Raw genomic sequence first — 12,543 nt, forward strand, 5'->3', positions numbered from 1 at the left:
GAGCCTGTCCCAGCTGGGGGACCCCTCTGCCCGGCTGCTCTGTGCCCCCCAAGCTCTGCAGAGCCCGGGGAGGAGCTGGGGGGATGTTGCTCCCCTGCCCAGGGCGCTGAGCCCCCAAAGGGCAGCTCTCCCCGCTCGGGTTTGAAGGGCACTCGACTGATTTAATTGCTCTGGAGCTTCTTGGTGTGGAATAAACAGAATCTACTGATCCTCCTGAGGATGTGAGACCTGCTTAGGGAACGCCCCCGTGACGCTCCCTGAGGGCAGCTGCGTCTTCCCCATCCCGGTTTCCCTGTCCTGGATCTGGACCCGACCCTCGGGGACGCGGTCCCACACGGGCAGGGCTGTGGGTGGCCACTGTTTGCCACGGGCAGGAGAAGCACCAGGGCTTTCCCCGCCCTGGACTGGGAGCTCTGACCGGACATCCCGCGGCTCCCAGCCCTCCTCCACCTGTCCGTGTTTCACCCCGCCAGAGCGGCTCAGGAGAGCCGCGCCCGCTGTCGGATCCCGCAAAGCTTCTGCTCCTCTGCAGCCCCGCAGCCCTTGTCCTGTCTTCCCATCTGAAAAATGGACTGGAAAGGTGCCCCGGGATTTTACAGCCTCTTTTAGGAGCGACTAAGGGGATTTTCCAGTAGCCAGTAGTTCCCATGGGTTGTCCATCATCCCCCCTAAAAAAGACGATGGGATGTTGCTGCTGCTATTCCAGTCAGTCCAAACAAGCCCTGAAAGAGCCTTGCTCTGCCAGCTCCGGGATGATGCTCCCCAGTGTGAGAGGGCAAGGACTGAGGGGGAACATCCCTGTTTCGGGGCTCACGTTGGGCTGGTGGGGGGACCTTGGCTGCTGGGGGCTGTCTGGGCTGGGGACGCTGGGATCATCAGCCAGGGGACTCCAGAGCCTCTGCCACTGAATTCAGCCGCTGCCGCAGGGGGCTGGGATCGGGTACCACGGGCTCTCTGACAGAGGGGAAGGGGGCTGAGTTCCCTGGCTCGGCTGGGACACACCAGGAGCAATCCCAGCAGCAGCTCCAGCTCCGCTCAGCTCAATCCAGCGGGATGGGGGTGAGGGATCGGGGCTCCTGCTGCAGGAGCCCAAAGCCTCTGCTGATGCCCAGTGTGGGGTCTTTCCCTGGGACAGCGCCCAGGGGGCCCTTTCCTCCCTGTGATGCTGCTGCACCACAGCCCACAGCCTCTCTCAGGATCTGGGGATGTTTTACAGCCAGGCAGCTCCTGGCATCTCCCCTGGCATCAGCTGGTGCAGGCTCAGCACTTCCTCTCCCCGTTTTTCCATTCTAAATTGCACCATTACTGCAGGATGGAAAAAGCAGGTATTTTATGTGGTGTCTGGGGGTGGAGGTAGGGAATTTTGGCTCCTTTGAAGAGAGACAGGGAGCTTCACGGCACAGAGCTGAGCTCCCACCATGCGATCTTTGAGATGGTGCCAGCAAAAGGCTCCTTCCACCGGCACAGGAAGGGTGACACTCATGGACAACACCGAGAAAACCCCTGTAGGACACAGTAACGGTGCCCAGCTCCTCCTGGCCCAGAGGCAGCTCCAAACACCCTGTCAGGGTGGATTCTCTTCGCCTTCACCAGCGCAGTGGTGCCAATAAGGTCACTCTGAGCGCCCGCCGCCGCTGGCTCTAATCCTCCCTCCTTCACACGGTGACAGGGCTGTCCCGCCCGTCCACCCCCAGCGTCTCGGGGCCGTTGAACCTCCAAGATCTGCTGGCGTCGGCCCAGACAGGTCAAAGCCAATGACCGTCAGAGCAGCCCATTTCAGTGCAAAATACCGACAGAGCGGCGCTGACGGGAGCCCGGCGCTGGCCCCGCCGGCCCCACCCGCGGGTGCAGCACAGGCTCCTCCTGACCCCATCCCGCCCTCCTGCCCCCGCCTGCTCCCCAGACACTCCACCAGCCGATGTCACGTCCACCCTGCCTCTCCTCGGGCTGTGATGGGCACCGTAGGGTGAAGGCAGCAGGAGCCACAGCCCTGCTGTGCTGCTGACAACCCGGGAGCATCGGGGGTGCTCTCCCGGGAGAAGGGAGCTCCTGGCCTTCCCACAGGCTGATAAGTTCCCTGCGAGAGGGCTTTAATCACATTTCCCTGTTTGCTGTTCCAGGAGGCAGAGATAATGAAGGGCGGGTTGGAAGCAGCGTCTGTGCAATCCCTGCAGCAGGAAAACACCGGGAAAGGGAGGAGGGAGCAGCGGGGGCAGGCGGGAGCTGGTGCCACCCCTTATCCCTGGGCTGGTGGGGTCAAGCGACCTCCACCAAAGCCCTGCTCTGTCCTGGCTGAGCTGTGCTGGAGCACGAGCCTTCAACCTCTGCAGGATTCCATCCCATTTCATCCCATCCCATCCCATCCCATCCCATCCCATCCCATCCCATCCCATCCCATCCCATCCCATCCCATCCCCCATTCCCAAGCCCCAGGAGGCACCAGGCTCCGCACTCGGTGCGTCAGTCCCTGTGCAATGTAAATAACCCTTGGGGCATCGACCAGGAGCGAATTCCTGGGCAGCAGGGCTCGCTGCCCGGGGCCTGCAGCTCCCTCTGCTCCCCTCTCACGACTGGAATTGGCCCTGTGCCTGCCACGGGGCTGTGCCGCCGGCACGAGCAGCCCTGCTCCACCTGCCATCTGTCACCTGGCCCGGCGGTGCCCGTGCCAGCGGGTGACATATGGCACCGGAGCTGCCCCTTTTGGCCGGGACAGGGCTGACGCTGCTGCCGGGGCTGTGCCCGCGGCTCCCGCGGAGGGTCCGGCTCCCTCCCGCTCCCGCTCCGCTGGGATCCTTCCCTGCCGCACAGAGCCCAGGCGTTAAATCCTCCGGGAGAGGGGACCTGGCGATGTGGAGGAGGGGCAGGGGCGGCCAGAGCCTCTTGTCCCCGGCGCAAAGCCCTAAGGGTCGGTTGTAGGGACGCGCGAGGCACACCGAGTCCCGCTCTGCTTTTCGGGGGCTCCAAGTCCAAATCCCAGAGCTGGCACCAATTACAGAAATGCAGAGGAAGGTGTTTGCGCTTCCAGCTGGAAGTTCTCCAGCGGAGGAACTCCCGATCCCCGGGGAACGTGTGCCATGGGCAGGGACACGGTGCCAGTGCCAGGTCACCAGCCTGGCACGGGCCGGGCGCCTCTGTCCCGGAGCTGCTCGGGAGGCTGTGAGCACCACCCTCCACTGTGCCGAGTGCTGCTTTCTCCTCTCGCTGGAACGAACACATTTCAATGAGGTTTATTGATGTGATAGATACACAAACGGGGAGCAGAGGAGCGCCGTGTCCCGGGTAAGGACGTGGGGTGTTTGCAAGGCAGCAGAGAAGGGAGGGATTTTTTCTCCTCTCCGTAATTACTGCAGGAAGGGGAACCGCAGGACAGGAAGGTTTCAGGGCAGTGCAGCTGTTCTAAAAAATCCCATGTGTTTCACATCCTTTGGATGATTTTCCCCATAGCTCCCTGACGTCCTGCTGGGATCCACCTCAGCACCAGGGAAAAGGGAGCATGGCAAGGCTCGACTCACTCTCCATGAGCACAGTGCAAGATTCGCCCTCTCCCGACATTGCTTAGGAACAGAGCCACATTTATGGAGAAGTGGGAGCAAGACCCCGGTCCTGTGAGGAGGGAGGGTTGAGGGAGAGCTGCAGGCTCCTTTCCTGGACCGATGGAATTGCACCCATAATCCAGACCCACCACAAAACCCCTGCTGCAGCCAGCCTTGCTCTCCAGGGAATTACAGGATGGGTAAATGAATGAATGCTGGGTAATTAAGCAATTAATTACTGCAGGCTCTATGGGCAGTGCCTGGTGTAGCTGCAAACCGCCAGAGCCGCCCCTCACTCCTCACACTCAACACCCCTCGGATGGGCAGCAGGGAAAGCAGAGGGGGATTGGAAATTAAAATGCCATTGGAAAGTTTCACCAGCTCATCATCATTTGTCACCCCAGATGCGGCGCTGATGATTCCCTGTGCTGCTGCTGGATTTCCATCGCCCTGGTTCCCCGTCTCTGGTACACAGAGAGGCAGCAGGGCTGTGCCTGCGGAGCAGGACCCGCTCCACTGGCGCATTCCCAAGTGTTATCGGATCTCTGGGATCCGGCTGTCCTCACACCGGGGCCCAGCGACCTTGGGGCATCCTGCCCCGGATGTGCATGGCTCGGGAGCGGGATGGATGCTGCAGGCACTGCAGCCAGAGCCGGCCTTCCTCTGCCTTCTGTGCACTCTGATTAATGGGCAGAGCGTCTGGCTCACATTTTCCAGCCACGGAAGGATCCAAATGAAGGCTGGCAGTCCCTGATTAACCACTGCCCTTCCCACGGCTGTTCCCAATGCTGGGATTGTGCTCTGCTCCGCTTTGCCATCCCTGTACAGATCACCTGCTGCTGCTGCTCCATTACAATTAAAACCAGAGTGCACCAAAAGCGGGTGTTTGATGACATTTATTGAGGCAAAGTGAGGATTGCTTCACCTTCCTCTTGAATTACGTCTTCCTGCTTGGGCAGAGCAGACACAGAACCACCTGGCTGCCTCTCACACGCACAGCAGGATGCACCCAGAGACCTCTGAGATGTTTCATGAACCAGGAGAAATATGCTGGCACTGGGGAAAGCCTTGTGTTGCTCGTGGGATGAGCAGGCCTTGGAAAGCCTGGCCAGGCTGTGGGCTTGGTTTAGCTGGGACGTGGAGATGGATGAAGGAAGGGCCCAGTGCTGCTGTGCTGAGCCCCCCGAGGGTGCAGTGTTGGACCTGCAGGTACCAGAGCCCGGAGCCTGCTCGGTGCCCACACTGCCAGGGCTGCCACCAGGGCTGGGACCACAACACTCCTGTGGGGTCCATCTCCAGCCAGCACCCAGCACGGCTCCAGCGCTCTGCCACCATGGCACTCTTGATGTCACACTGGTCTCTGTTCGCCCTGAGGTGGCCACTGTTTATCCCCTGCTGGCTTCTGGCTCCTCACTGGCCACCAAGGATGCCCTGTTGGCCACTGCTTTGCCTGTGTCCCACCAGGAGAAAGCCCTGGGACCACGCAAACCACACTTTATTGCAGGGACAAATCACACTGTGCCTGTGCCTCATCCCAGGGGTTGGTTAACAGTGCACACAACTGGATTTTCTGGAGGCACCCCAGAGTAAACCCCAGAAACAACACCAGGGCTGTGACAGGGGTGTTGGCATCGTGCTGCCATGGCGCTCCCTCACCGCGAGCGGGGTGACAGTGATGACAAATGAGAGTGGCCCTGTAATTACAGCCAGGCTCTGCTCAGCCAGTGCTGCTGCATTATTGAGAGCAACCAAAAATATTCCCAGCTCAGTCATTAACTGCTCTGGGCCTCACGGTGAGTGGCTGCTGGGGCTGCCTCAGCCTGGGCTGGCAGAGGGGAGAGGGGACAGACTGGAATGTGCTGCAGAGGTGTTCACACGTCCTCCATTCCACAGACTGAGGCCCTGGGGGAGCAGAGCACCTTGGAGGGTTCAGGATGCCCATGGGAAAGTGGCATTAGGATAACATTAATTGCCTTAGTGTCAGTGTCGCCCCTGAGCTGAGCTGAAGCCAAGCAAGGGATCAGGGGAGCCCATGGGCGTGGCTTTGCTCCATGCCCAAGGTGCGATCTGGAAATCATCTGGAAAAATGGCTTGGATGGGAAGGGTGTGAGGAGGAGGGCAGGGAGCCTGGGTGGGCTCCCCAAAGCCTGGGGGAACCTCATCCCCTGGCCGCTCCAGGAGATTCTCTGCTCCAGGGGAGTGGTGCAGCGCAGGCTCCCCTCTGCCAGCACCACCGAATTCCCTCTGCTGAGGGGCTCCTTCCTCTGCAGGGACCAGCATGGACCCAAACCTCCTCCCTCTTCTCCTCCAGGAGGAATTCCATCCTTTCCTGGGAACTGGCCTGTGCCTGAACCTGAGCTGTGAGTGCTCTCAACCAGAGGTGTTGTGGCTGTGCCCATGCCAGATGTGCTCGTGTGCAGCCAGACGTGTGGGTGCCCAGAGTAAGACGCACATTGGAGGAGCCCAGGGAGGAGTTAACCCACACCTGAAACAACCACAGCACCTCGGGCTGATGTTCCTCCAAAGCCCAAGAGGAGCCCCAAAATCTTTCCAAAAAAAGTGCTTTTTCCATTTTCTGATCCATTTTCCATCAGAAGGGAGTTTGATGGAACATTGTCACCCCGCAGGCATGTTGCCAGACGCAGTGCCCCCCTTCCGAGCTATCTCTGTTTACCAGAACACCCCCTCCTGGGTCACTGCTCCGGAGAGCAAGGTGATGACCAGCAGGGCAGTGAGAGGAGGGACATGAAAAGCTTGGCCAGGACGGTGACAGCGACAGTGACAGCGACAGTGACAGTGACAGCTTCTTCCTCTGTGTGCCACCAGAAGGGAGCACCGAGCAAAGGTGACTGAGCAGCGCGGGAGGGGACAGTCACCATCTCCCCCAGCGCTCCCGCGGGGTCTCGCAGAGCTCCCGGTGCCCGGGCGGCCCCGAGGCCTCTGTCGCGACACAGCGGGGACAGGAGCGCACCCGGCCGGGACCAACCAGCGCCTGTGTCCCCCGCCAGCCCGGAGCCCTCGTGCTCGGAAGGGCTGTGCCTGCACCGGGCAGGGAAGGGCAGACACAGCAGGTTTGGGCTCTGCTCTGCTCTCTGCTCAGTTTCCTCCCTGGAATTTCCTCATTCTTTCTCTGCTTGGCAGCGCAGTGAGGATGGATGCAGGATCGGCCGGGCTGCTCGTCACTCTCCTCCTCCTCCTCTCCGTCCTGTGGTTCCTGGTCTGGAGGAGTGACAGGAAGAGGAGCCGGCTGCCTCCTGGCCCAGCCCCGTGGCCCATCCTGGGCAACCTGTATCAGAAGGATGTCCTGCCCCTCTACAGGCACTACGAGAAGGTAAGGGACACGTGGCAGTACTGGACCCATTCCCAGCCCCAGCTGGACAGACAACGGGAATGTCCTGTGCCAAAATAAAAGGGGAATCCCACGCTGACTCTTTTCCTACCTTTCTTTTCTCTTCTTCCCTCCGTCATCTCTTGCTCTACCACAATTGCCTAAATCCTTCCTACTGGGAGCAGAATCAACCCTGTTATTGAAGCCTTTCTCCTCCTGTAGGGGACTCACGTGTCAATAACCCCTCGAGGGCTGTCCAGAGCTGCTTCCCAGAGATGATGCATTGAACCCCCCAAAGTGGCACTGGGATAAAACCCCCAGGGACAGGGACAGGGCTGGGAGTGGGGTGAAGTTGCAGCTTTGAGGGAGGCACTTCCCCTCCTTGCTGGGCATCCACCAGTGCTGTGGCTCGAGTCCCAGTTTGAAACGAAACAAAGGGACTGGTGTGGGACCCCGGCTCACAGAGCTCCCCGTCCCCCCCAGCTCAGCAGCACCTACGGCCCCATCTTCACCGTGTGGCTGGGGCTGAAGCCGGTGGTGGTGCTCTGTGGGTACGAGGCGGTGAAGGACGCCCTGGTGGGACACTCCGAGGAGTTTGGGGGCAGACCTGAGATCCCACTCCTGATGCAGCTCTCCAAAGACTACGGTGAGTGCCTGGATCTCTCTGGGCGAGCAGATGGCCACTCCTGAGTCAAGGGAAGGGCTCGGCAGCCAAGACCTCACATGCCCCCTTCCCACTCTTCAAGATCTCTCAACTGCTAAGCCCCTTGTCCAAGGACGGTATTCATTCCAGTTAGGCAGCTCCAGCTTTGCTCTGAGTTGCTGTAGAGATCCTCATCTTCCATGGACATTGTGCTCACGTGCATCCTTCCCTGGCTTATTGCCCTGTTGCTCCTCAGCCTGGCTCCGAGCAGGGTCCCCATTCCTGGGAGCAGCAGGGTGGGCAGGGGCTGATCTCCACCGTGTCCCTCCAGGATTTGTGTCCAACAATGAGAAGAAGTGGCGGGAGCTGCGGAGGTTCACTCTCAGCACCCTGCGGGACTTCGGGATGGGGAAGAGCTCCATGTCCCAGAAGGTGCAGCAGGAGGCTCAGCACCTGGTGGAAGTGCTGGCAAAGCTCAAAGGTGACGTAGGTCCTGTCCTTGGTGGCCCTGTGGCAGGCAGAGGATACACGAGGGCCCCAGAGGACACGTGTGACCCCAGAGCTGTTAGCAGGGCTTGGTGTGGGTGATCCTTGCAGGGCAGGTCTGAGATCCAGCCCCATCCCACCCAGGAGCTGCAGGGATGTTCTACAGCCACGGCTGAAGGGCTGGGAGGGAGATCCTGCTCTGAACTGGTGCCACAAGCAAGGAACATTCCCTGCCAAAGGACCAGGAAAAGGGAACTGAACTGCACGGGCCTGGGAAAGCACAGCAAGGACTTTGCCCTGGTGACTCGGGGTTATCAGGGAGATGTCCTCCTCTCCAACCAAACCCAGCTCCTGCCAGTGCCAACACATCTTCTGGGGCTTCCTCCAGCTGCCTCTGCTTCCCTCAGCCCAAGCTCTGGGAGGGGTTTAGGAGCAGGGAGGAGGATGGAGGAGGCCCACAGCTCAGGAGGGCTCTTTGCTGTGGCTGTCAGGCCCACAGATCAGCCAGGGCTCAAAGTCAAGGGCTCAGAGCAGGAGGAAAGGCTGTTTTCTGTCTTGAAGCAGAGAAATAACTGGTGACTTTTTGATGTTTTCTCACCTCGTGTGGCTGCAGGCAATGCCTTTGAGCCCATGACCACGTTCAGATACGCAGTTTCCAACGTGATCTGCTCTGTGGTCTTCGGAAACCGCTACAGCTACACTGACGTGGCTTTCCGGGAGCTGCTCAACGCCATCGGGAACTACATCAGCTTCTTCCTGTCCCCCGTGGCCAAGGTGGGAGCCTGGTGTGCTCAGCACCCTCTGTCTGCTGCCCTCGGGGGCTGAGGATGCTCCCTGGCTTTGATGGGACAGCGCAGCTGTGAGGGCAGGGCTGGGAGGCTCTGTCAGGACCCTGAGCCCTGCTGTGCCCCTCCCTTCCCAGGTGTACAACGCCTTTCCCAGCATCATGCACCACCTCCCGGGGCCTCACAAGAAGGTCCTGGCCGACTGCCAGAAGCTGAAGGACCACATCCGAGAGAAGGTGCAGTTCCACCAGCTGACCCTGGACTCCAGCTGCCCCCGGGACTACATCGACTGTTTCCTGATGAAAGCAGAGAAGGTAGCGGGGCTGTGAGGGGGGGCTGCCCTCCAGCCTGGCTGCAGCCTGGAATGTCACCCAGACAACGCTGAATCCCTCCCCACCACCCCATCCTTGCAGGAGAAGGGCAGCCCAGAGAACATGTACAGCCATGAAGACCTGATCATGTCAGTGTTCAACCTCTTTGGCGCCGGGACGGTGACAACCAGCAACACCCTGGTGTTCTTCCTGCTGATGCTGGCCAAGCACCCCCACATTCAAGGTATGGCAGCAAAACACAGCTGCTCTGTGCCTGAGGAGGTTGCGGGGCAGGGAGTCCCAGCCCTGGAGGGGCCTGTTTGGGGGCAGACCAAAATCACCCTGTGGAGTCACCCAAAGCTGGGAGCCGTTAGACACAGGTTCCCACAGGTCAGGGGGATCCGGGTGCTTCTCCCTGTGCTCCATCCCTGCCCGTGCAGATGGTCCTGCACTGGCCGCTGGGAGATGCTCTGAGCTTGCCTGATCCAGGGAGGGATGAGGACAGAGACTGTTTCGGGGCTCTGCAAGGGATTAGGCCAGGTTGCTCCCCCCCAGCCCATCCCCGTGTTTAGGATGAGCACCCATGGAGGCCAGGAAGAAACTTTGGGGAGGTTGCACAGTTGGCACCCAGCCCCCCCTGCTGTCCCCAGCCAAGGTCCAGGAGGAGATCGATGCCGTGGTGGGCACCGGCCGTGCCCCCAGCACAGAGGACAAGCTGCGGATGCCCTACACCAACGCCGTGATCCACGAGCTGCAGCGCTTCCACAAGACCCGCATCGAGAACTTCCCACGCATGACGACGCAGGATGTCCTGTTCAGGGGCTACACCATCCCCAAGGTACACAGGGTGGCCCCAGAGCCTCTGCCCCCAAGGGAGAGGTGGCAGCAGGGCTTGAGTGAGATTTGCCTTTGTCCCTGCACTGTTTGTACACATCTGAAGGCCCCACGTCTTTCCCAATCCTCGGTGGCAGTGACCTTGCAGAGGGAAGCAGGGGCAGGTGAATGTCACTGCCCATCCTGCCCTCACCCTCGTGTTCCTTTCTTGCCCATCCTGGAAAAAAACAGCTCTTCCCACCACGGAGCTGTGCAGGGCTGTGGGGCCGGAGCAGGAGCCCACCCTGGTGTAGGGCCAGGCCAGCCCCCTCCACCCCTCGGCAGATCTGGGGACAGCCACCCCTCCTGGTGTGACCACGAGCATTGTGTGCAAAGCCCACGCCGAGGGAACACCTCCTGCCTTTGGATTTGGGGCAGTGAGAGGGGTTTGAACAGAAATCCATGGGAATCACTCAGTAATTTGTGTCTCATGAGCCGCACAGAGACTGGCAGGACCAGGGGGACAGTAGAGCCCCACGTTAGTTGTCCCTGTGGCACAGAGCCATCATTCCAGGCTGCCTCCCCATGGAACCTGGCTGGCCATTGGGGTGCACACCCAGCTCCCCCGTGCCCCCCGGATGCTCCCCCCTGACTAAGCCCACCCGGCAGAGCCCACAGTGTGGTACTGATGTCCCCCTTCACGTCCCTGCCCCACCCCTCTCCCACAGAGCACTCCTGTTATTCCGGTATTTTCCTCTGTGCATTCGGATGCAACCCAGTGGGAGAACCCCAAAAAAGTGGACCCAGGACACTTCTTGGATGAGAAGGGCAAGTTCAGGAAGCGCGAAGCCTTCATGGCATTCTCAGCAGGTCAGTGCTGCCCCACCCTGCCAGCTCCGTGTCCAGGAGTGCCAGCTCAAACACCCAGTGGCACCACAGAGCCACCCTCACCACGGGCTGTCTGCTCACGCTCCTGTCCCTTCGTTCCCCGTGGGAGTCACCCCCTCTCTCTGTGCCCAGGGAAGCGGATGTGCCCAGGGGAGGCTCTGGCCCGCATCGAGCTCTTCCTTTTCCTCACCACGCTGCTGCAGAGCTTCACCTTCCATCTGGCCATAGAGCACAAGGAGATGGATTTGTTCTCCCTATGGCTCGAGATAGAGACGAGGGCGATCCCGGGCAAGTTCTTCGCTATTCCACGCTCAGAGTCCTCCTAAGCAGCGAGAGCGGGACAAGGAAAGGCTCCTCCAGGTGCCTCCACCCCGACCCCAGAGCGAGCCCTGTGGCCATGAGGGCACAGCCACAGCCACCACACTTTGAGCTTGGAGCTTCTCCTCTGAGAACTGTCAGGCGCCTCTGCCACCAGCTCCATGAGCAACCTGCTCCCAACCCTTCCCTCCACATCCCAGGAAAACGAGGAAGGCAGCACTGCTTTTCCTCCCCCATCCCCACCCGTGCCGTTTGAGCTCCTCATGGCAGGGCTGCCTGGGGCTCCTGGGCTGGGCAGGGGCTCCCTCCGTTTGGTGACAGATTCAGAGAGCTCTGCAATAAAATAACCATCAGAATGGGATGCTGGTGTTCATAAGGTCACTCGTGGTGCCTCTTGCATCCAGTTCTTCCCAGTGCAAACCTCTCAGACACAGGATTTCAGCTCCAGGTGTCTTTCCCAGAACAGCCTGAGCCAGGAAATCACCCGGCTTGTTTTAGCTGATTTTCCCCTGTGTCTTTAATCTTCAAATGACTCTTACACGCCTCAGGAGTTCCTTGCTTGTTTGCAAACACTGATCCCAGGGCTCTGAGCCTGGGGAGGGCTCCCAGGCAGGCAGAGCCACCTGAGCCCCAGCAGTAGCTGAATGATTCAGCTGGAAAAGGAGCACAGGTTCCCAAGGAAAGGGCTGAGGAGCAGCACAGGGGGGCTGTGACTCAGGAGGGCTGAGTGTGGAGTAGAAGAGATTAAAAAAATCAAAGGATGGTTTGGGTTGGAAGGCACCTTAAAGATCAGCCAGTTCAGTTCCACTTCCTGCCATGGGCAGGGACACCTTCCACTATCCCAGGGTGCTCCAAACCTTGTCCAACCTGGCCCTGGACACTTCCAGGGATGCCACAGCTGCTCTAGGCACCCTGTGCCAGGGCCTCCCCACCCTCACAGGGAGGAATGTCTTCCCAATATCCCATCTAACCCTGCCCCGTGGCAATTCAAAGTCATTCCCCTTTGATCTGTCACTCCATCCCTTGTCCCAAGTCCCTCTCAGCTCTCAGGAACAGAAACCTGTACTCTTCAGGTATTGGAAAGGGCTCTAAGGTCTCCCTGGAATCTCTTCTTCTCCAGGTTGAACAATTCCAATTCTCTCACCTTTCAGAAGGTGTCTCAGTGCTGGGCTCTGCTTCTCTGACTCCTGCACGTCAGTATTTAACTCCAGAAAGTGCCCTCAGGTGCCAGTTCAGCTCCTGTGCAGCTGCTGGAGTCATTCTGAGTCCTGAGGGGAGATGGCAGGGTGGGATGTGCTCCCACCCTCCTGTTCCCCCTGCCTGGGGATGAGGGTGGCTGCAAAGGGTGTTGTGTCAGCAGTGGGGCTTGGGGTCTCTATGAAGCCTGGGACTTCAGGGCATGGGGGAAATTTGGGTTCTCCAGGAGTCTCAGAGCTGT

The 12,543-nt window shown here is 59.9% G+C and overlaps 1 protein-coding gene across 1 annotated transcript; it reads left to right on the forward strand.

The window, feature by feature from the left end:
• The first annotated feature begins 6,684 nt into the window (after positions 1-6,684).
• On the forward strand, positions 6,685-11,439 carry LOC138120339 (cytochrome P450 2C5-like). The gene is made up of 9 exons (XM_069032918.1): positions 6,685-6,864; positions 7,345-7,507; positions 7,836-7,985; positions 8,604-8,764; positions 8,913-9,089; positions 9,189-9,330; positions 9,737-9,924; positions 10,628-10,769; positions 10,920-11,439. Exons 1-9 carry the CDS (start codon positions 6,685-6,687, stop codon positions 11,111-11,113), a joined length of 1,497 nt encoding a protein of 498 aa, XP_068889019.1. The 3' UTR covers positions 11,114-11,439.
• Positions 11,440-12,543: the final 1,104 nt, after the last annotated feature.

Source organism: Aphelocoma coerulescens, chromosome 18 (assembly GCF_041296385.1).
Source record: "Aphelocoma coerulescens isolate FSJ_1873_10779 chromosome 18, UR_Acoe_1.0, whole genome shotgun sequence".
In the NCBI taxonomy this organism is placed as follows: Eukaryota; Metazoa; Chordata; class Aves; order Passeriformes; family Corvidae; genus Aphelocoma; species Aphelocoma coerulescens.